Source organism: Syngnathoides biaculeatus, chromosome 15, assembly GCF_019802595.1.
Source record: "Syngnathoides biaculeatus isolate LvHL_M chromosome 15, ASM1980259v1, whole genome shotgun sequence".
Classification (NCBI taxonomy): Eukaryota; Metazoa; Chordata; class Actinopteri; order Syngnathiformes; family Syngnathidae; genus Syngnathoides; species Syngnathoides biaculeatus.
This window is the reverse complement of record NC_084654.1, coordinates 19756811-19778215: the sequence shown is the minus strand read 5'-3', so window position 1 is coordinate 19778215 and position 21405 is coordinate 19756811. Positions and strand designations below refer to the sequence as shown.

Genomic DNA, 21405 nt, shown 5'->3' with positions numbered 1-21405 from the left:
AGAAACAAATAACCACTCGCACTCACATTCACACCAAGGGGCAATTTAGGCTGTCCAATTAATGTTGCATATTTTTGGGATGTAGGAGGAAACCAGAGTGCCCGGAGAAAACACAAGCAGGCAAAAGGAGAACTTGCAAAGTCTACTCAAAGGCGGAGCCTCTAACCCATAGGTGTCAAACTCTGGCCCGCGGGCCAAATTTGGCCGGTCCGCGAGGCCATTTCAAATTAAGGCCTGAATAGTTAGGTTTTTTTTTTATTTTCAAATTTATTAGCCTGTGTAAGAAGCTAATTTTGACATTTATCTCAGAAGGCTGCAAACAGAAAGGAGGCATTCAATTTTTATTTAAATTTTATTCAATATGCTATTGATGTCTTTTTTAACTATTATAGCCTACTTATAGTGTGTTTTTTTTATTAAAATTATTATTATTACTGCTACTGTTATAATTAGTAGTAGCAACTCAATTTAGCACGCCGGTACTTTTAAGTTCTACAAGCCTTGCTTGTTCAATATTCATTGTCAAATCAAAGCTTTGTTCAGTTTAAAATGTTGGCCGACTGTGAATTTGAGTTTGACACCCCTGCTCTAACCAGTGACGCCACTGTGCCTATTAACAATTCTGGGAAAAATGGCTATCTTAACGCAAAAAATATTAAAGGACACGTGCTGATGCAAATGTCCGGTGCGACGGATTTAAAAACGGAGCAGCCCATATTTGGCCTTTGGGCTGTAGTTTGCCCGCCCACCTCTGTACAAGCACTACACAGAGTGCTAGGAGCTCTGGAGTAGTGACGGGAGGGAAAATCTCTTACATTGATGTAGAAGGTCGAGAGGTCGAGAACATCTTGTGAAGATACGCATATGGGAATATCAGGTGGCTCTGTTTGTGTTTTGGCTGGGACTCCTTATGAATGTGGACAGCTGAGCAAGTGGAAATGTGTGTGTGTGTGTTTTGGCTCCGATTAAGTGATAAGATAGTTTGAGAAAGTCTGTCTGCTAATTCGGCATCCCGCCCCCCTCGTAACTGTGGCGTATCATCGCGGCCTCGTCCGTCCTCACCTGCTGAAGTCCTTCTCGGTTTCCAGCTCTTCTTCTCCGTGGCCCAGACGCAGGAGGTGGCGCTCGTCAATGTCAAGGGCCATGATCTTTTCAAACAGCTGGTTCAGAGCCTGGTGGACGACACAACGGCAGCGGACGATATGACACCTCAGTCTACACTCGTTATGTCACGCGCACGGCAGGGGGCTCACCTGGTTCGAGTGTGTGACGATAAGGGTCCTCTGATCGGGAAAGTTGTGGTAAATGTTTGAAATGATCTGGACGGCGACGTCGGTCTTGCCGGTACCAGGCGGTCCGACAACCTGGAGACGAGAGACGTGATGAGAAAATTAAAGAAGAAATGTGCACTGGATGCAAAAAAATATCTATAGAATACAATAACACATAGAAATAAAAATAATGTGAAGATTAAACAATCCATATTAAATCAATAAAATATTAAAATATAAACACTGCTAATAAAATTGTAGAGAATAAAAACTAAAAATACATTAAAAATAAAAATAATATAAAACTCATTAGTCACAAAAGTATTAATAAACAATAAAAATAAAGATTAAACCATCTAGCATTAGTGAATTAGAATGCTCCTACCGTAGCACAATTTGGCCCAAACCAAAATAGCTACAGTAGGTTTAAAAATAAAGTATTTAGTGACAATTTAGATCAGTGAGTGTAACTCAATGAGTATTTTTTGCTGCTGCTTTGATTTTTTGTTTTCTTAACTGCTGGGTACCGGTGATGGCAAAGACGGAAGATGTCAAGATAACCGTAGCACCGGAAAGGAAACCTGATGCGATGCGGCGGTAGTAATAATAAAAGCAGCAAAAAGTAATACATTCAGCTATGTTTAGTTATTGCCTGTGTCATATGACCAATTCCAAGTGTACGTACATATATACATATTTTATCTTTGATATACAGTAATTAAATTGTACTAGTATTTGTGATAACAAGCACAGCAATAAATGGTCGTAAAGCTGTATAATTTCATAAATATTTACAGCAAACAAACACTTCATGAGAGGAGCAGTTATTCAAATACTAATTAATATTAATACATTTTATTCATCTCATTATTATATTAAATGCTCGCCTATCAGTGGTTTGCTTTTCACAGTCACTCAGGTGTATGTGTTTTTGTGTGGAACCAATACTCAGAGAAAAAACCTCATACAAATACATTTCTGTACTTTCTGTAATACTTTAAAAGGCCACCAGATAGCACCATAGGCCCATCTATTAGGAAAGTAGTATTTGGTGTCACAAAAGTATTGCTGAAGTGCTCCATCTCGATTGACAGACGAAGATCTGTGAATGTCAGGAGAGATTTAAATTCAGCCTGGGTTGTTAGTGGAAATTATAGATAGGCAAGTCTCAACTTTGGTACAATTTTTCTAACTCACAAACTATATAAACCGTTTTTTGGACTAATGTCAAAAGATGTGTTTAAAATTATATGCAACTATTTCGGGCTCATAGTTTGCCATATATTTAACTGCTGATTTATTGTATGACTTAAACATTGCCTGCACAGCTAATAATGCTTTTAAGGTCATGACCCTGAAACGAATCAAGTCAATTTCTATTATATTTTCAAATTTGCACAAAGAATCCTGCAATAGGTTGTCTTTGACACGAGATGCTCCACTGCATCTGTTATAAAGCTAAAGGAAGGAAGCATCAGTATCCTTAAGGCCTCTCATCAGCATAAAATCAGGCTTGTTTCAGCAGGGGGGCAATTGTTACAGCAAAAAAAAAAAAAAAAAATCTCATCTAACCATCTCAGGTGAGTCATTTCTGCTGGTAAATAATGAGTGCAATTTAGCATTCCTGAATAAATCAGCGCGTAATCAGTCGACATGAAAGCGGAGACGGGCGGACAAGGAGGCGGCCGGCATGTGTTTACTGTTACCTCTAATGACCGTCGCTACCGACACGAAGGAAATGGTGCTGGGGCCCTTTCATGACTTCTATTCCTAAATTAACCACAACCCTTCATCAACGACAAATCATAATTCTGTTATTTATGACTAAACTTAGCAAGTGTGAAGTTGCAACCAGCTGTGGAATCAAAGGTAGCAGGTTGGAATGGTGCGGATCAATGCGAGATGATTGGCGTATTAAGAATTGTCGATGCGCAAACCCGGTAGAACGTCCATTTCCAAGGGTCGAGTTTAGAATTTCTCCTTCCCACCACACGACGAACATTGGGGGATCCGGATTTCCACACACTCGTTATTGCACTTTTTTTGTTGTTTTTTTTTTTAAATGAGTTCATATCAAACCACTTACCATGGTGAGCCCTGGCTGCATGCCGGCTCGGATGGCTTCGATCTGAGTAGGCGTGAAGTGAATCGTGTTCCTGGAACGAGGTTATTAAGGTAGGTAATTAGTCGGACAGTGTAAACTGATTTGGAGTTTAAATTAGACGATGCAAATCAGAAAACATTCATGCTTGGATGCAGTAAGAGAAATATGGATGTAGACTGTAAAAGACAGCTCGATGATGATATGAAATGATTTCTGAGGATCAGTGGCTAGAAAATCCAATTTAAAAAAAACAAATATCCTAAAGTTAGCTTAGCGTTTCATGCGGTAATACGGTACTGCCCGAACTGTGGTCCGTAGACCCAAACTGATGCAGAGCAGTGGATATGTGGCCATAAGCGTGTATTGTTCACCTCTTTGGCTGGTTGTAAGGATAGGGCCCACGGTTGGGGGTGACATAGGGCTCGACAACCAAGGGCTTGTCCTCTTCTTCCACCTTGACTTCGTCGTTCGCCTTCCTCTTTTTCCCTTTTTCAGTTTGGCTTGAGACTGGAAACTTTATTCTTGACAAACAGACACCAAAGGATGGATAAGATATCCGTTTTTTTTAATTAAGAAAAAACACTCGGCACTCACCGAAACGGTGGGACCTGCAGTTCAGGGTTCTCCACCGAGATCTGAATGGAGGACCCGGGGAAGCAGGAGCGCAGGTGGTCCAAGGACAGAAAGGTGTCGTTGAAGTCCAATGTGGAGATCTGATTGGGCATCAGCGAGTAGTGGGCGCTGCCCGGATCGCCGTAACCAAGGATGATATCATGTAGCCAGTCCGGGACGACGCACTCGGTGTTCATCAGGTTTCTGATGGTTTCCAAAACAGCCTAATGTGACAGGCATACAGAAGAAAGACAGGGCATTTAGGGGATTCATTATTTTTGGGACAACATTCCACAGGAGGCTTTGATGGGACAGCCTGAAAAGTTGCGGATCTGTCAGTTTGGTTTTAATGAGCGCCTGGTGCGCGCAGGAAACATGTTTGCTTTTATCTATGCCAAGGATCAAAGATTCAGAAGAATGTTCCGTGAATACCCATCAGCTCCAAATGTCTCGAAAAAAAAACAAAACAAAACAAAACAAAAAAAAAAAACATCTGTCGTTCTTTTGGTGTGGGCAGGAAAAGACAGATTTATATTCCCTGCATTGGAAAACGACAGTTTTGACAAAGCCCCGGTTGAGTAGCTTTCAAACAAGAACACGAGGTAGTGTTTGATGAACAAGTTCTTGTGGGGTTTAACTTAACTTGACCTACATAAAAACATTGGGACTTTGCCTCTTCTTAACCTTAATAAGTATTTATTTTTGAAGGAAGGATTTCTACGCTGAGCTTCAAGCGAGGCAGGCCTTGGATGGGCCGTAATCTCAGACGTGACCTGGCCCCGACCTTACGGCTGCAACACCCAATTGAATATACTAAGTGCCAGGGGGGGGGGGGGTGGATTGTTGACGCGATCCAAACCTTGAAGTTATTTTCCTTGGGCTTGCGTCTCATGATGATGTTGAACGTCTCGTACGGGTCCTCTGTGCTCGCTTGAATACTGTTGGTCATGTCCTGCTGATATTGGTTGGGGTCCAGCCAGACGCGGAATGTTCTCGAGTCGCCCCGCAGCTTGGGCTTCGGTTCGGGACCTGTATAGAAATAATGTGACAACGTTAACATAAAATAACGAAAACGGTGGCAAAGGAAAGCGGGTGCTTGCCCCGTTAGGGGTTGGCACAGCGTGTCATCTTTTTGAGCCTATCTCGTCCATCTTCCTCTCTAACAACCACTGTCCTCATGTCCTCCCTCACGACATCCATCAACCTTTTCTTTGGTCTTCCTCTCGCTCTTTTGCCTGGCAGCTCCATCCTCAGCACCCTTCTGCCAATATACTCAGTCTCTCGCCTCTGAACATGTCCAAACAATCGAAGACTCCAAAACCTCCAACTTTGCCAGTCCCTCTAATGAGCTCATTTCTAATCCTATCCGACCTGTTCACACCAAGCGAGATCTTCAGCATCTTCACCTCTGCTACTTCCAGTTCTGCTTCCTGTTGTTTCTTCAGAGCTACCGTCTCTAATCCGTACATCATGGCTCACCTCAAAACTGTTTTATAAACTCTGCCCTTAATCCGAGCAGAGACTCTTCTGTCACATAGAACATCAGACACCTTCCGCCAACTATTCTACCCCACTTGGACCCGTTTCGTCACTTGCTTACCACACTCACCATTGCTCTGTATTGTTGCCCCCAAGAAAATGAAGTCATCCACCCTTGCTATCTCTTCTCCCTGGAGCTTCACTCTTCCACCTCCCCCCCTCTCATTCATACACACATATATTCTGTTTTACTTCGGCTAATCTTCATTCCTCTCCTTTCCAGCGCGTGCCTCCATCTTTCTAATTGTTCCTCTGGCTTCTCCCTGCTTTCACTGCAGATCACAATATCATCTGCGAACATCATGTTCCAAGGGGATTCCAGTCTAACCTCATCTGTCAGCCTATCCATTACTACCGCAAACAGGAAGCGGCTCAGACTGGTTCCCTGATGCAGTCCCACCTCCATCTCAAATTCTTCTGTCACACCTATGGCACATTTCCCCGCTGTGTGCGAGTGTTAAGAAGCAACTAATTACACATTATGAGATGATGCAAATTAATTGCAAAATAGGTCAAATTCCAACCCATCCCATTACTGGGGGAAAATGTGCCACGCAATTATAGTTACTTTTTAGATTAATTGAAAAAGAACTGCAAAAGCTCAGATTTGTTTTAAAATTTAAAAAATTTATTTAAAATAAATAATTCTAATACATAAAATATTATATATATATATATATATTATAATATCATAATATACATAAATAATTTAAACATGCAGAATTCAGAAATGTCATCCAATGTAATTAGTGATATTAATTTGAGAAAGGAAATAAAATAGTTAAACTCCTGTCACATTTTCAAGAGGGTAACTTGTAATTTTAACAACTATATTTCCAAAGTAATTATCCCAACACTGTGTACAAGATGGTAGGAGTAGCCATGACAAAACAAGTCTCCCTGGCCCGGTCTTCCTGCAGTGCTTTGCCTTTTTTAGGATGAGGAATGTGGATGCTAGCGTGACAGGCAACCACGCAGAGAGAGGCCGCAAGGTATACCGAGGGCAGCTCACTGACGGATGTCTGCGGAGATTCATGCATGGTGCATTGGGGTGGGTGGGGGTTGGGGGAGAAGAGGAGAGGGACACTTGATCCTGCTGACCTCCTGTTGTGTGTTTGGATGTCTGTGTGTGTTCATGTGTGTGGCTATGCTGGGATTGTCAAATCCTCCTCGTCCCAAAAAAAAAAAAAAAAAAAAAAAAAGCATGACTCTTGCTTAGGAGTGTAAGTGACACCCTTGACGTGGAGGATAACGCTCAAGGCAGCTGGGCCAGGATGTTGAGTGAGAGCCCTCACTGCATTTGAGCTATGACTCCAGCATTAAATCAACACCATTGTGAGGTACTTTAGATTCCACAGCAAGGATGGCACAGACTAATGTGATCCGATACAGGATGAAAAAAGTACGCCAAACATGAGGGCTCCGGTTTGATTAGAGCAATCAGCGAGGTATTAATCAAAATGTCTATTATGTGGTGGTGTAGAATGACATTCTGTCATGTAGTTTAACAAGGTATACAAATATCAGAAACATCTCGCTGTGTGATGAATTGCAATACGTTAACGATACGTTTGTTACTGTTTATTACAATATGGATAGCAGAGGTAGAGTGTCAACGCTTTAATAAATAAGTACCAGTTGCACATCTCTAATGTATACAGCAAAAAGAAGTATTTAACAATAGATTTTCTTGTCAACATTGTGAAGGTGGTTATTTTGACATTTCTTGCATTAGATTATGCAGGCGTGCCTAATAAAGCATCCAATGAGGGCGCGTGTCAAGTGCAACCTGACCCGTAAAGCATATTTTTCTCAAATACCGTGCATTCGTGCAAAACCCCAGAGTAACAATTTCTCGCCGTGCACACGGATATCAATGTGACATGCGCTTGCCGCCCAGTTAGCTGACTACCGCTTATCCCCACGGGGGTGGGGATGTGAAAGTTTAAACAACTTGACACAGGCTGGGGATGCGCCCCTAGCCGGACGACTATTCAGAAAAAAAAAAGCTCTGCCCGTTGCATATTTAATCCAAACAGAGGAAAAGGGGGGTGAGGGCATACCAGGGATACATGCACTGACAAACGGGAAGTGCACAATAAACACCAATAGCCGCCGGCGATGTTCGGTGTGAGTAAGGAACAGCATATGCTGGAGGGGAAAGCAATAAATATCATGTTACCGTTGCATATTTTACTTTCTAGGGATGACACAAAAAAGCGACTGGGCTAAATATTCCTCTGGTGGGTTTGATACACAAAGCATGGACTTACTACGATACAAAAGATGAAATAATATTAGGGGTGGAAAATAACTTATAGGGAAACTTGACTTTAAAACTACATTTAAAAGGGACTGTTAGGGAAAATGCAGAGAAAGGGCAAGTCAGGATGCAGGCTCGGTTGAAAAAAATAAACTGTTGAGGCCCCCTCAACATAGAACATGGATGCACACAACCACTGAGGACTGACAAGTGCTAATTGACGCAACAGAAACTGTTTCCACACGGATACGATCACTTTTAATGCGGTGTGTGAACAACAGTGCCTATGAACTGACCTTTTCTATTCCTGATAGAAAAGGAGAGGTGTTTAATTAGACTAATTGGGGCATTCTGCTTAACAGCAGGATGGCCATTATTTCATGTAGCACACGAGATTGCAGTGTGACCGCTTGTTGAAGTCGACTGAAACAAAAATCAACATTAAAGACAAAGGACTACGAAGGGGCTCAGCAGTAAACTTTATAAAGTACCGTATGTGTAGCATTTGCAGTGAAAAACCAAGGCTATTCATCTGGAGTGAACAGTGGGTGAAGACAAATTGGGGTACGGCATCTATTTGAGGGATGCCCAATATTTGAGAAAACACGGAAAATACTATGCCCCTGTCATTTCATTGGACCACTAATATTCTTCTAAGGCAGGGGTGCCCAGACTTTTTTACCCCAAGATCTACTTTTCAAGCAGCCAACCTTTCGCAAGCTACCGATGACAGGGGATAATGATGATAATGCTCCCAAACTGTTTTAAGGTTAATGTTATGTTGCCTCCTATATTTAAAATACAGAATTAGCTTTTTGTGCACTGTATTGTCTGTGCTTTCATCCTGGATCAGGCTGTGCCAGGGTGGAATTTTAAAATGACGCATCATCTCATCCTGCACTTTCTACTTTGGCTTCAGACCAGACCTTCCCCACTCGGAAAAGAGAAAATCTCATCCAGTTTAACCACTTTTTCTTCGATTATTCACATACTCAGACAGTCATTGCACCTTCAGACAAGAGCATTTCTTTTTTAACCTTCTCCATTAACATCGAAAGTAAACATAAGCAGCATGTCTATCTTGTCTTTGCTCTACGTTGCCCAGACTGTGGACGCTGTCATTATAAAACACAATGATGGGCTCCGTAAGTACTGTAACATTTGTAATTATGAGTGTACGTCTTTAAGAGTCAGGGTGGGGAGTGTAGGGTAAACTAGGAAAAAGAGTGTGGCAGAGCAAGCGTTAATTGTTCGAGAAAGTTCCGTGTGCTGCCTAAAAGAAAGAAGTGGCTTCTTCTTTTCATTTTTTACAGTACATATGTGAATTGTGACAACCAGGCATCCCTCACTCATTGAATCACATTGGAAAGTGCCACAAACAGAATAGCTGTATGTTATACTTTCAATTTGCATTGGATTATTTTTTTTTTTGGCACGCAACGCAGAATATCTGCAAAGAGACTGCATCAGCGGAGCACAATTGCACGTGCGCAGTTTAGAGGGAACATTGGCTGACGTCTTTTTTTTTATTTTTGGCACGCCGTCCTGCGATCGACAAAGACTGCCTTGCGATCGCGATCGACGCATTGAGCAACCCCGTTTTAAGGGATCCTCTCTCAAAATAATACTGCAAAGGGGACTCCTCTAAAATGGCTCCACCCTTTCATTAATCTGAGATACTGCTTCTATGGGGCTGTTTTGTTTAGCAACAGTTGTAACGGGCTCAGTTCTATAACGTCTCGTGTGTGAACAAAATAATCTACGATCTGAGATCATAACTGTTTCTTTTAGATTATTTCCTTAAGCGAAGGGAAGGCGTCTAATTCAAGGAAGTGTTCATTTTTCTTAAGCGGGTGAGTAATTTGGGCATGAGGTCTATTTACTATGTGGAACATCAGCAATGGAGAATGCGGTAAAAACGAACCCAAGCTAGCGCTTTTCATCTCGCTCGCCTCCGTATGAACCCCCTTCCGTGTTTGTCACGCTGCCTCAGGAGATGAAGCTGTAACCGGCGTGCCGTGTTGTTTGTTGGGTTGTCATGACTCCAAGAGTGACTGACGCCCTCTGTCACTGTTCCAGCGGCTGGTATCGCAAAGCGGAGTGGAAGCAGACAGCCGCTCGTGTGAAGTCAGCAGAGATGACAGCACGCCCGCGAGCGCTGTTCCCCCTTTAGTAGCGGCCCAACTCCAAAGAAGAACGTGGCTCAACTCTAAAGTGTCCCCGAGTGAGTTTAATCAGGCGCTCCTCTGGCTTTTGATGAGCCACCTCTAAAGTTGCCCCTGAGGTTGTACAATTCGCAACGCGAGCAAAATCTGGAATGAAAAACAATCCCCCCTATCCGGAGAGACCTCACCAAATCTCACAAGACTTCAGCACATCCCGGCAGACTTCAGATTATTGAGGTTTGACTTCAAAAGTGTTTTTCATCTGTTTTTTGTTTTGTGATGTAAAAATCGATAAACATTTGTTTTTTCTTGTTATTTTAAATGAGGTTGAGTTGTTTTTACACTCGTATGACAGACAACAACACCAGAATCGTCAAACATTAAAGGATGAGAGACACTTTGGCTACGGAAAACAATATTTCTAGATAGTTAATACTCATCACTTTCCCTGCTCTTGTAATTGGCTAATCACACAAACTATTCTCACATAAGTAAGTTCACACGAGTGAATGCGAGCATTGTTCTGCAGGACGAGCACCTTCTCCGAGGTTTGCACATCCAGATCCAACCAATTAAACGAACCGGATCAGGTGGAAGGAGTCCGCTGGGGCATGGCCCGCAGCTCTTCGAGGTTGTCGCCGTCAACCTCAGGTTAATGCGATGTTAATGCAGACAGGTCAGGTCTTACAGTGGCTGTCACCATGACAACGCCTCTTGTGACCCCCTCCCAAGGATCGGCTTCTGGGAATGATTGCTTTGATGGGAAGGATGGATATTGTGTCACTCTACGTTAGTGTGTGTTCGCTTGTGGACCGCACCTTCCTCGATGACACGCCCTTGGTCGTCCAGCATGCCCTGCACCTCGCAGCCCCGCACATACACGAGGCCCGTCTGCTCCACGAAGGCTTGGCGCCGGTCGAAGCGCGTGCCGTAGGGCATATTGGGCCTCACCGTGATCAGAAAGCAAACGTCATGCTTACGCAGCCCTGTGGAGAGGAGAGAGAGGATTTGAGAGTCAGATAAGGCAAAAGTGAAGGGGACAGATCGGTAGTGTGGTGTTGGCAGGCGTCGGGCAACGAGGGAGAAACTTCCCTGTCAGCGTCCACCTGATCTTTAAAACATGAAGTCCGAATGATAGAAGTGGGGGGCAGGATATGGAGTGAGGAAATTAAACAGTCACATTTAAATAGGTCTCGATCAAAGTTGTGAATCTGTTCTGTTCTGCAATGGCGTAAAAAAAGAAAAGTGTATGTTTGAGAGCTGTACTTCAGCAAAAGCTTGCCATACCTTTCTGCAAATTTGTAGCCAGGAGCCATATCTGGTTACGTACTTCAGCCCAAACGGACACCGCAAATCTCGCTATTAGTTCAAAATTACTAAAAAATAAAACATGATTATTAAACCATTCATGGGCAGCGTCTCATTTTTGGGACATCATGATTTTCATGCATTATATTTTTCAGTATATCAAAATATTTAATTGTTTTAATCTGATTCTGATTCTGGTTTTTGGGACGATCTACTAAGAAAACCCAAGTACCCTCTCGCGGGCAGCGGACCATTTTTTGGGACGAGATTATAAATGAGTAAAGTTATCATATAACTTAACCACAAACAAAAAAGAAGTGTTATTTCCTTGATTGTGGCTTAGGAGACTTTTACCTCAATAAGAGAGCCTAAGAATAAATCTAAGAACAACTGCACCCAATTTTGATGTTAAAAATCATGAAATGTTTTAAATGATTTTATTTCTGGGTTTATTCTTTTAAATATTTCAATGGGTCCCTGAATATGGTGTTTTAATATGCCCTCTCCTCCTTCTTAATATGATAAAGATAAATGTAAATGAAAATATACTGTAAATATAATAAAATTTTAAAAATAGTAAAGTATCTTTAAACATTTGAATAATAAAAATTAGGGTTACTAAATTTATCTAAAATGACGTGCAAATTGTGTACATGGTTTTTTATACATCCATCCATTTTCTTAGTCGCTTATCCTCACATGGGTTGCGGGGAGTACTGGAGCCTATCCCAGCTGTCAACGGGCAGGAGGCGGGGTACGCCCTGAACTGGCTGCCAGCCAATCACAGGCCACATGGAGACAGACAGTCACACTCACAATCACACCAAGGTGCAATTTAGAGTGTCCAATTATTGTTGCATGTTTTTGGGATGAGGGAGGAAACCGGAGTACCCAGAGAAAATCCACACACATTAAAATAAATAAATAAAAATTCACAGAGCTAAGTGGCAAAAAGTTGTGTTGTTGTCACGTGGCGCTGGTGATAAACAATTCTGTTCAATTACTTTTTTTTTTTTACTTCGAGGTCGTTACCTTCCCACTCGTGCTTGATGTGATCCTGCACGTTGAGGTGGACGGTGACATCGGCCCGCACGCGCGCGGGCCAGCTCTCGCCGATGTTGGGTTTGGCCACCTCCACGATGGTGAAGGCAGTGATGGTTTGGGCCATCCTGGCCCAGCCGCCGAACACCACACCGCCATACTCGGACTGCCTGCGTGCGTGTTTGTGTTAGGAAACACGGAAAGGACGGCGTTAGTGAAAGGTGTGACAAGTGCCGCCGGCTGCTGTCGAGCTGGAAATGAGTTGGATTTGGGGCAGCGACAGACAGCACCGTCGCTGAGTTGTTTACTTTCCGCTGAACAACAAGTAAAAAGTTGTGACACCACTTGACATAATGGGAGCACTTATTATGTTAAGCAATGGGTTTCCAAATGCGCCATAGAGACTGTCAAAGTCTTTGAATTAAATATAATCAATGTGCCGTGTTGTCGCACCGCGAGGGGGATCTTCATTCGTAAAAGTTAAAAAGGATTTAAGTGTGCTCTTACTTGGTTCCAAATCGCTGGAACAATATTGTGAAACCCGTTATTTGATGAAAAATATCCAGATTTGCTGTTTTTATGCTCTGGTCAATTCAGCAATAGCACTGCTTTAACACGATTGAGTGTCATCACAGTGAAGGTTTATTGAAGAGTTGAAAAATGATTTTGACAATTTGTCACCATCTTGTGGCATCTATAGACGAAGGTTAAAGAAAGATTTTTGATCCATGGTCTTGAGCAGAGGTGCCCAGACTTTTTTTTAAACCACAAGATCTACTTCTCAAGCATCCAGCCTCTCGGAATTGATGTTTGTGTGCCTTGCATAACCGCACGAGTCAAAATTTTTTGTAACTATCCGAGTTCACGACGATGATCACTAAACACCATAGGAATGAAAATGCACACCTGGGCTGTCCCACTCACGTCAGTGGATTCGTCCAACTGCAGTGAGAAACACTCACAATCTCCGATTTGTCCTTCCACACATTAGGGCATGGCTTCACAGCGCCTTTACAGCTCCAAAAGTTTCATCAAAGATAATATTTCCGCCTTATTTTTAAAAGATCGTCTTGGAAGGACGATAATGTGACGAACCCGGAACGATGCGTCATTGACGGCTTTCGCTGTTGAACTACATTGTGTGAAAAGCGGCTGCTGTGCGGCCAATTGGGATTTTAGTTCGTCCACTTTTCTTATTCTCAGCTTGCTTTTCGGCGGAATGTCGGTGTCTTATTTTCCATAGACACTTCGAAAATGCGACCACATTTCACTACACTGGCAGATGAGGCAAACGCACTTTGAAAATGAGATCGTGAAAAAGTTGTACGCCTCCCATTCCGTATGAAAGTGATATGTTTTTATCTTCTTTACTGCAGGATCCATACTTATTTTCTTATGCTAGTGCTTAGAATAGGGGGGAACTCACTGACAGCGTGTTTTCCTGTACTGTCGTTGGTTGCACATCCGCGGGGAGCTAAACTTAAAAAAAAATACGGTTGATGTTTTTTTTTTTTCTCAGCACGCCATCGCGATCTACCGAAACTGCCTCGATCGACGCATTGAGCAGCCCTGGTCTTGAGCCTTTGCTGACATCTTTGTCTGTGCTTTACAGACTGCAGTCAATAAAAAAAATAAAAACGGGGTACCAATATAATTTTCAAACGCTTTGCATCAATAGGCAAAGCCAAATCCATTTTGGGGCGGGCGGCATCAATCATGCACTTTGCGATTCCTGGCAGCGCTCAGCCTCTATCACTCAGCAGATAGTAGGAGTTAACCGTCAACGTTCCCTGTTGCAGATAGTCAACAACCTACCAGGGCTTCATACGCCACACCACGTCCTCAATGTCCTGCCTGATTTCGTAAGTGGACTCGAGGCGGAACAGGTTGAAGTTCCTCAGCAGGTAGTCATGGAGAGTCAAAAACTGGAGGTTAAGCTTGGGGAGTGCGAGGCAGCCTGAAAAAAAAAACAAGGCATGCATGTCTCACGGCAACATTTTATATGCAGACACGGAGTAGCACGAGCGAGAACAGCGGTGAGTCAACAGAGATTAAGATAATCAGTTTGAAAGTCACAGATTTATTTAATTTCACACCTTCGCCAGAGAAGTACTCCGTCGGGACGATGTTCTCATCCCAGATGATCTTCTCAGTCGGATAAAGGGGCATCTGGTTCAGTTGTTCAATCTGAGAGATTCTGCGCTCATGACGGGACACCTAAAACACAGTCAAAAACGTTACGCGTTGTCGTCTGTTGTCCTTATTAAAAGAATAGGATTATGACAGATCATGGTTCCTTGATAATACCTAGGGAACACCTTGTGAAGCCTCAGAATATCCCAAGAGTCATTTTTAACATTTTATATATATTATTAACAATTTTAAACCCTCTATTTTAGCCTTGTTGAACTCCGCCCACTTTGACAGCAGGGTCCGTATTCGTCCACTCCCAGCTAAGTGTAATCTACTACTAAAGCATACATTTTAAGCAAAAAATAAATATATTTCTCAAATTATTTTATTATATAAAGTATTTAAACTATACATGTATTTCTACTATGTAGTTTATGATCAGGAAAAGCTAAAAAAAAAATGCTTTAAAAAGTCCAATTTTTTAGGGTTGGAACGCATTATTTCATTTTTCATTCATTGTAATGGGAAAAATATATTTGGTTTTCGGACAAATCACTTCTCGAACCGTTTTCTGGAACAGATTGTGGTCGAGAATCGAAGCATCACTGTACTGTAATGGCAGAGATCTTGAAATTGAGTTTTAACTTAATTGAGTGTGTGTAGATACGAGACATGACCTTACCAGAAGCTCAAGAAGAACCGTTTTGTCATGGGTGGTGTCTTGGTCCTTGGGCAGCTCAGGCAACAGACATAAGTAAGATGCCACCTGGTGGAGCATATTGGGGCTTCGGAGAAAAAAAAAAAAAAAACAGCAGCGGGAACAATTAATTATATTTTAATGGACAAAATATTTGGCACAGTAAGCATTGCTTTGAAATTTAAATAATTTTTTGCCACGGTGACACTAACGCTAAAAATAACGCTAACTAACGATTCTTTTAACGGTGCCTGCCTTCACATATACAGTGACGGGAAAAGCCTGTCAGCAGTCGACTGAGACATATTAGCCCTGGTAATGCTGGAATAGTTGACGCGAGCAGATTTGGTGTTTCCCCGTGGTGAAACACGTTTTGCACTCGGGCGACAGCATCAGACAGTGGTCTGCAGCCACAGGGGCCGAGGACCATGACTGGGCCGCGGGCCATTTCGTACCTGGCGTAAAACTACCCAAACATATTTCTAACTTCAATCCGTTTTTCTCCATGACCCCTTGACACGCGAGGGGTTCTCCAGCGAGGATGCCACAGTAGGCGGCCTTATGTTATTCCTCGTGCTTGTTAGAGCTGCAACACAAAGCTCCTCCTCTGTTTGCTTTGACACTGGCGATCCTGCTCTGTCAGCATGCGTACTTTAAATGGGCCCGGCCGCATTGATGCGACAGGATTATGAAAATCAAAGTCTCCGCAAGATGAGGCGTGGCTTAATCAGGCATGGCTTAATCAGGTTGACATGGTGTGACACCATGCCACAAAAAAAAAAAAAAAAAAGAGGGTGGGGGGGGCGGGAGGAAGACGAGCTATGGACACAAGCCTGACAGGCTTTAAAGCACCCACACGTGGCCCTCCCGCGTAACCGTGCACACACTCGTGACACCGCAACAGGATGACAATTGTGCCAACGTTGCACTTTGCTGGCTGGCGGATGACCCGACACGGACGGCCCCGTCCCTCGGCAAGAAGACACAAGAGCTCGCCTGCAGCATTGGCGATGACTGGACCAGGTCATGATTGACAGCTGAGCCGCTGGCATGCACTGGGACTGGTCTGCTGCAAGTTTACTGTACAGCCTGCCAGGTTGTTTTGACCCTATTGATGTGGGGTAATCCAGTGACTTTAGAAATGTAATGCTGCTTTTTCACGGCAAAGTTTGACTGCTCGCTTTTCACCTGTTTGAAATGATTTCTCATATTATTAATGAAAGGATGAGTGTTTCTTGTATTTAAAGCATAGGTAAGCCGCTAGTTTTATCCAAGAGGAGACTGTGAGCACACACAAAATTAACTGCTGCAGCAAAGCGGGGATTATGGTAGAATCAACAACAAAAGAGAAAGAACGTCTTCTGTATTTACTTCTCGGCATCGTCACAGGGGGACAAATTTTATCCAAGAGGAACCTGTGGGCCGAACGAAATGTGAGCTACGGCAAAGTGTAGAATAAGGCCCTCCTGTCTTTAACGTCTAAAGGTGGGCTTATTTTTTTCCCCAGCAAAATGGAGAATGTGGAGTAAAGAACAAGAGAAAACTGACTGCTGCAAAAAAAAATGGAGACTGCCGAGTCAACAATAGCAATGGAGAATGTGGTTCTTGTGTGTTTATGTGTTGATTTACCCAAGAGGACACTATGGGTACAAAAAAAAGAGAACTCTGCAGCAAAGTGGACTCTAATGAGGATAATATCAGAGCTTTACACATTTTGGGTTGGCATAGTACACTCTCTCCACTTCAAATGTGTAGTACAACAAAGGAGGTTGCATGGTATTAGCATAGTGGGATGGACCACATATTTTTTTTTTGAATGCTTTCAGTGGTTAACTTTCTTTTTGAATTCGTCTGACAATAGGGGAAGCGATGACCCGAAGTTCAACTGCCTTTAGAGAGATGTGAATGTACCAAGATATCGAAAGAGTAAAAAAGAATCCCTAAAGTGAGGATAAAACCAAAAGCTCAATACAAAATATATACAGTGATGATCTTTCGTTGCATTTTCACAAAGTGCTGTCTTTGATCACGTATTAAATTCATTTGCTGCCCTAAAATGACACTCGGTGGTGCTTTATGCAAGTGTTAGAAGCTTCTATTTATAGGCAAAGCTGAGCAATAATACTCGGTTTATGTGTTTTGGAGAATTAGTGGATAAATTCGGAGCGACGGGTGACTGGGAGCTTAGTGAGAGGGTTGCGCGGCAGGAATAAAGTGGCATTAGCATGAGTTGCTCAGATGGGGGGGGGGAAAATTGCCTTGTTAAATCTGATAGTGGCTTATTTCAGAGGTTGGTGGTGGTGGAGGGGTGGGCGTTACCCAGGGTGACAGTTGCGGATCGGGGAACAATGGTATGCCGGCTCCTGCCAAAAGCTGGAGGCTGGGGGTGGGGTGGGGTGGGGGGAAGGAGCTTGCAGGAATACGTGAAATGATTCAGCAGGAGTATTAAACACGATTCAGCAGTGCTCGCCTCATAACCCTCAAAAGAGACGACTGTGCGTGAGGTCCAAGTACTTCTAATCTACGGCGTTAGCGGTTGATGGATGGCGTCGTAAATTTTATGTTGTGTTGGGCCAAAAGTTAGCAGGATGGTTTTTTTTTCCTAAATGGCTGCTGGCCATCGGGGGAATCATAACACTGGCAATGAACTTGACATTGATATCTACAGTTAAAGCCCGAAGTATACATCCCCTGTGCAAAAACACAAATTACATTTTTTTTGCCTCACCGCCTGAAGTCAAATCAGACTAAAACTCACCCGTTTCAAGTCAATCAGGATCACCAAAATTATTTAATTTTGGTAAATGCCACAATATTGAGAGAGACAATTCTTAGAGAATTTTACATGAGCTTCTTCAAGGTCAAACGTTTACATTCAGAAAAAGTATTTTCTTTAAAGAACATGCGGGAGCCCAGATGATGAGGTCATGACGACATTTGAGTTAATTGACGGCATACCTGGGCATGTATTTAACGCCACACCTCAAACACTTTGCTTCTTTGTTAGAAATACGAGAAAATCCAAAGACATGGGCTAGGAAATCAGAGAAAGAATCGTGGCACTCAAAGCCTGGCTCCTCCTTGTATGCGATTTCCAGATGCTTGAAGGTGCCACATTCATCTGTTCATCTCAGATAAATTATCTCATTTTTGTGACATTTAATACCTTTGAAGAATTTCGGTGATGCTGACTAACCTGAAACAGGAGGTTCAGTCTGATTTTACTTCAGACAGTGAGACAAAAAAAAATTAATATGTTTTGTTTTTACAGTGTATGTAAACTTCTGGCTTAAGCTGTATTTTATGCAATTTCCTGTGTCCCCAACAGGCAACATTTTTTTAAAATCAATCAATCAATGAATTAAGTTTGTTTCCTGATCGATGGAAAATAGATGAGTAATCTATCATCCGTCACTCATCAACCATAATATTTATCATACCATTTACCTACCATCAAGCCACCCATCCTTATTTACAGTATCACCATACCTCCCTCCCAGCCTCCATCCACCCATCCTTCTACCCATTTATCCATCAATTTTTTTCATTTATCAGAAAGGAGACTGAAGGCAGAAATAAAACGAAGTGCTGCAGTACATCACTGCAATGCACCAGTATGCGTGCTCATTTTCATTATTTCTAGCAGTGCCCGTTTCCAAGTTTACTCAGAACAACTTTTCTTTTGGCTTCTATTTGTCCCACAATGTGAAAATTCCAATAATTTTCTTTCAATAACTATTTATACGGATTTCAAGAGTGCAGGGTACTTGCCTGCGTTGTGTTGGAGTTGAACGCAAACCTTCCTTATTATTACATTGTAATATGCACACACTTTGGCTGAACAAAACCATTCTAGTAAAACTCATGTTTAACATGACTTATGGACCCTTTGGTCCGCCACCAAACAATTTGTCCAGCCTTAAAAATTTGAAGTGAGCCATTCATATCGAGCTAATATGGCAAATCAGAGTAATTAAAGCGTACAAGGATCAATTATGCGTGCTTAACAGCTACATAGAAATCAGTCTGAGCCTCGTTCAGCAGACTAAACTTTCCGAGGCCCTCATAAATCTGATTATAATGTTCATTTTCACCTGGAACGGCAGTAAAGGCCGCACAACGGAGCGGTTTATTAAACCCGGTGTGCTTTTTGGCTCTCTGGCAAGCTAATATGATGTGACAAACACAGCTGTTCAAAGAGTTTATTCTCAAGCCGCTGCAAATCGATTAAATTAATGAGGCGTGCCTCTCGCTCTCTCGCTGCAACCAGCTGCTTGTCAGTGGGGCAGGTCTGGCTGCCATTTAGCGGCGGCACTCAGGCGGCAACACCGATGCCGTTTATCACCGACTTAACACGGGGATGGAGAAACATGGATGCCCGCGTGTCAGATGAGGTCAAAACAAAAGCATACAGAAACATTGCATTTTTTCCGCATTTACCTGAGTGAGCCAAAATGTTTGGTCAAGGACTCCCGAGTGTCCACTGCGGCTACGTTGGATAAAGCGAAGTCACGCAGCTCCGGGAAATGAGCAAAGGCTGCTCTCTGCAAAAAACGAAAGGTCACATTCATGTGTTGGTAAAAGTGCGAGGAATTGGGACGCGCGGTGCAGTGGTGGTCTGGCATCAATTAGTGGAAGAAGTAGTCGAACTATTTTGATAAACACTTCTGAGGCTGCTCCAGTTTAAATTCAATGTCAATTACTGATTATTTATAAAAGTAAAAGTAGATGTTTGCTTTCATGCAAAATTATAGAACTCAGAAAAAATACTGTTAGGAGGATGAAATCAAGGGCTATGGATAATTAAAAGTTTAACAATGGCGATGACTCGATTACCGTAATTCCTGGCCTACAGAGCGCACCTGGTTAAAAGCCTCACCCAGTACATTTGTAAAGGAAATACCATTTGGTACATACATACGCCGCAGCTGTGTAAAAGCCGCAAGTTCCCACATTGAAACCCACATTCAAAGACGAGATATTTACAAAGAAAGACGGTACACAGAAAGAGTTTAACGCCAGCACAGCGTTAGCGATACTGCTAGTGTGGCGCTAGCTTTAGCACTAGTGTTAGCGCCACGGTAGCAGCCTAACAGGGCCGGTTAAAATAAAACTTACCGGTAAATATCACTGAGACACGCCAGTAACACAGCAGCAACACGCTAGCACAGCGCTAACAAGCCCGGTAAAAGTCACTTCCTCAGCACATATATTCCACCGGTCTCATTCTTATTTCTCCGCTCGAGTGCCCCCTTGCGGCCGTTAGAAAAAATTAACAAATTAGCCGCATCCCCGCATGAAACGCAGGGTTGACAGCGTGTGAAAAAAGTCGCAGCTTGTAGGCCGGAAATTACAGTAATTACCCTTACACAGCATGAAGAACAATTTTATCCATAAGGAGACTTAAGGGAGCAAGAAAACAGCACTACAGCCGAGTGGAGACCGTGGAGTACAAAACTGCAGGTTGTTTATTAATTTTGTCATTATAATGATGAATCTCCTTAATAAACCCCGAAACATCAGTGATTAGCATCATCAGGTTAACATCAGTCGGATTTTGTCACCAAATTAGGATTATTTAGTGGCCATCATTGATTAGTATTATCAAGTTAGCATAAACTGGTTCTGGTTTTTTTTGGGGTGGGGGGGGTGGGGGGGAGTAGCATCATCGAGTTAGCATTAGTTAGTTATTGTCACCAGGTTAGCATCAATGATCAGCATGTAATCAAGTCATTAATATCAGATAGTTAGTGTCATCTACTTTGCATTAATTAGTATGACCCAATTAGCATCAGCCAGTTTGTGTGATCAGGTTAACAATTATTAGTTAGCACCAGTCACTTAGTCTCAGCTGGTTAACAACAGACAGTTTTTTTTCCATTTGGTGAGCGTCAGTGATTTGTTGTTCTTACCTGTAGCGATGTGATTCTGTCATAGTGCAGCGTAGTCATCTCCTTCTCAGTCAGGGCGTTTCCCGTCTGGTCGTTAATCTCGAAGCCCGTATAGAACTTGAGCATGTCGAGCAACTGCGCGAGACGGGAGCGCACGAGTCACGTCATTCATCTTCTCGCTATTCAGGCAGCGTGTGCGGCAATCGTGTCGCAAGGGTGTTGTTGGTCTTGTACCTGACAGAAGAGGTGGCCCTCTATTTCACGCTGGGTGAGGCTGGAAAGGTGGCAACTGACGACCAGGTGGGAGTCATCTAGTACGGTGTTGAACCAACGCCTGGTGGGCAGCAGGGCCTACAAACAGAAAACATAATAATTACTTCT

The 21405-nt window shown here is 42.8% G+C and overlaps 1 protein-coding gene across 1 annotated transcript in view; it reads right to left on the bottom strand.

Moving 5' to 3' along the window:
- aqr (aquarius intron-binding spliceosomal factor) overlaps positions 1 to 21405 on the bottom strand; it is a 64497-nt gene that overhangs the window by 34779 nt on the left and 8313 nt on the right. The window contains exons 12-25 of the mRNA XM_061843886.1: positions 21259 to 21375; positions 21046 to 21159; positions 19574 to 19677; positions 15119 to 15221; positions 14400 to 14520; positions 14119 to 14260; positions 12295 to 12473; positions 10773 to 10940; positions 4847 to 5016; positions 3970 to 4211; positions 3747 to 3896; positions 3358 to 3427; positions 1254 to 1364; positions 1063 to 1172 (exon numbers count right to left, since the gene is read on the bottom strand). Of these exons, the coding sequence (XP_061699870.1) occupies positions 1063 to 1172; positions 1254 to 1364; positions 3358 to 3427; positions 3747 to 3896; positions 3970 to 4211; positions 4847 to 5016; positions 10773 to 10940; positions 12295 to 12473; positions 14119 to 14260; positions 14400 to 14520; positions 15119 to 15221; positions 19574 to 19677; positions 21046 to 21159; positions 21259 to 21375 (1901 nt within the window). The remainder of the gene's footprint in view (positions 1 to 1062; positions 1173 to 1253; positions 1365 to 3357; positions 3428 to 3746; positions 3897 to 3969; positions 4212 to 4846; positions 5017 to 10772; positions 10941 to 12294; positions 12474 to 14118; positions 14261 to 14399; positions 14521 to 15118; positions 15222 to 19573; positions 19678 to 21045; positions 21160 to 21258; positions 21376 to 21405) is intronic.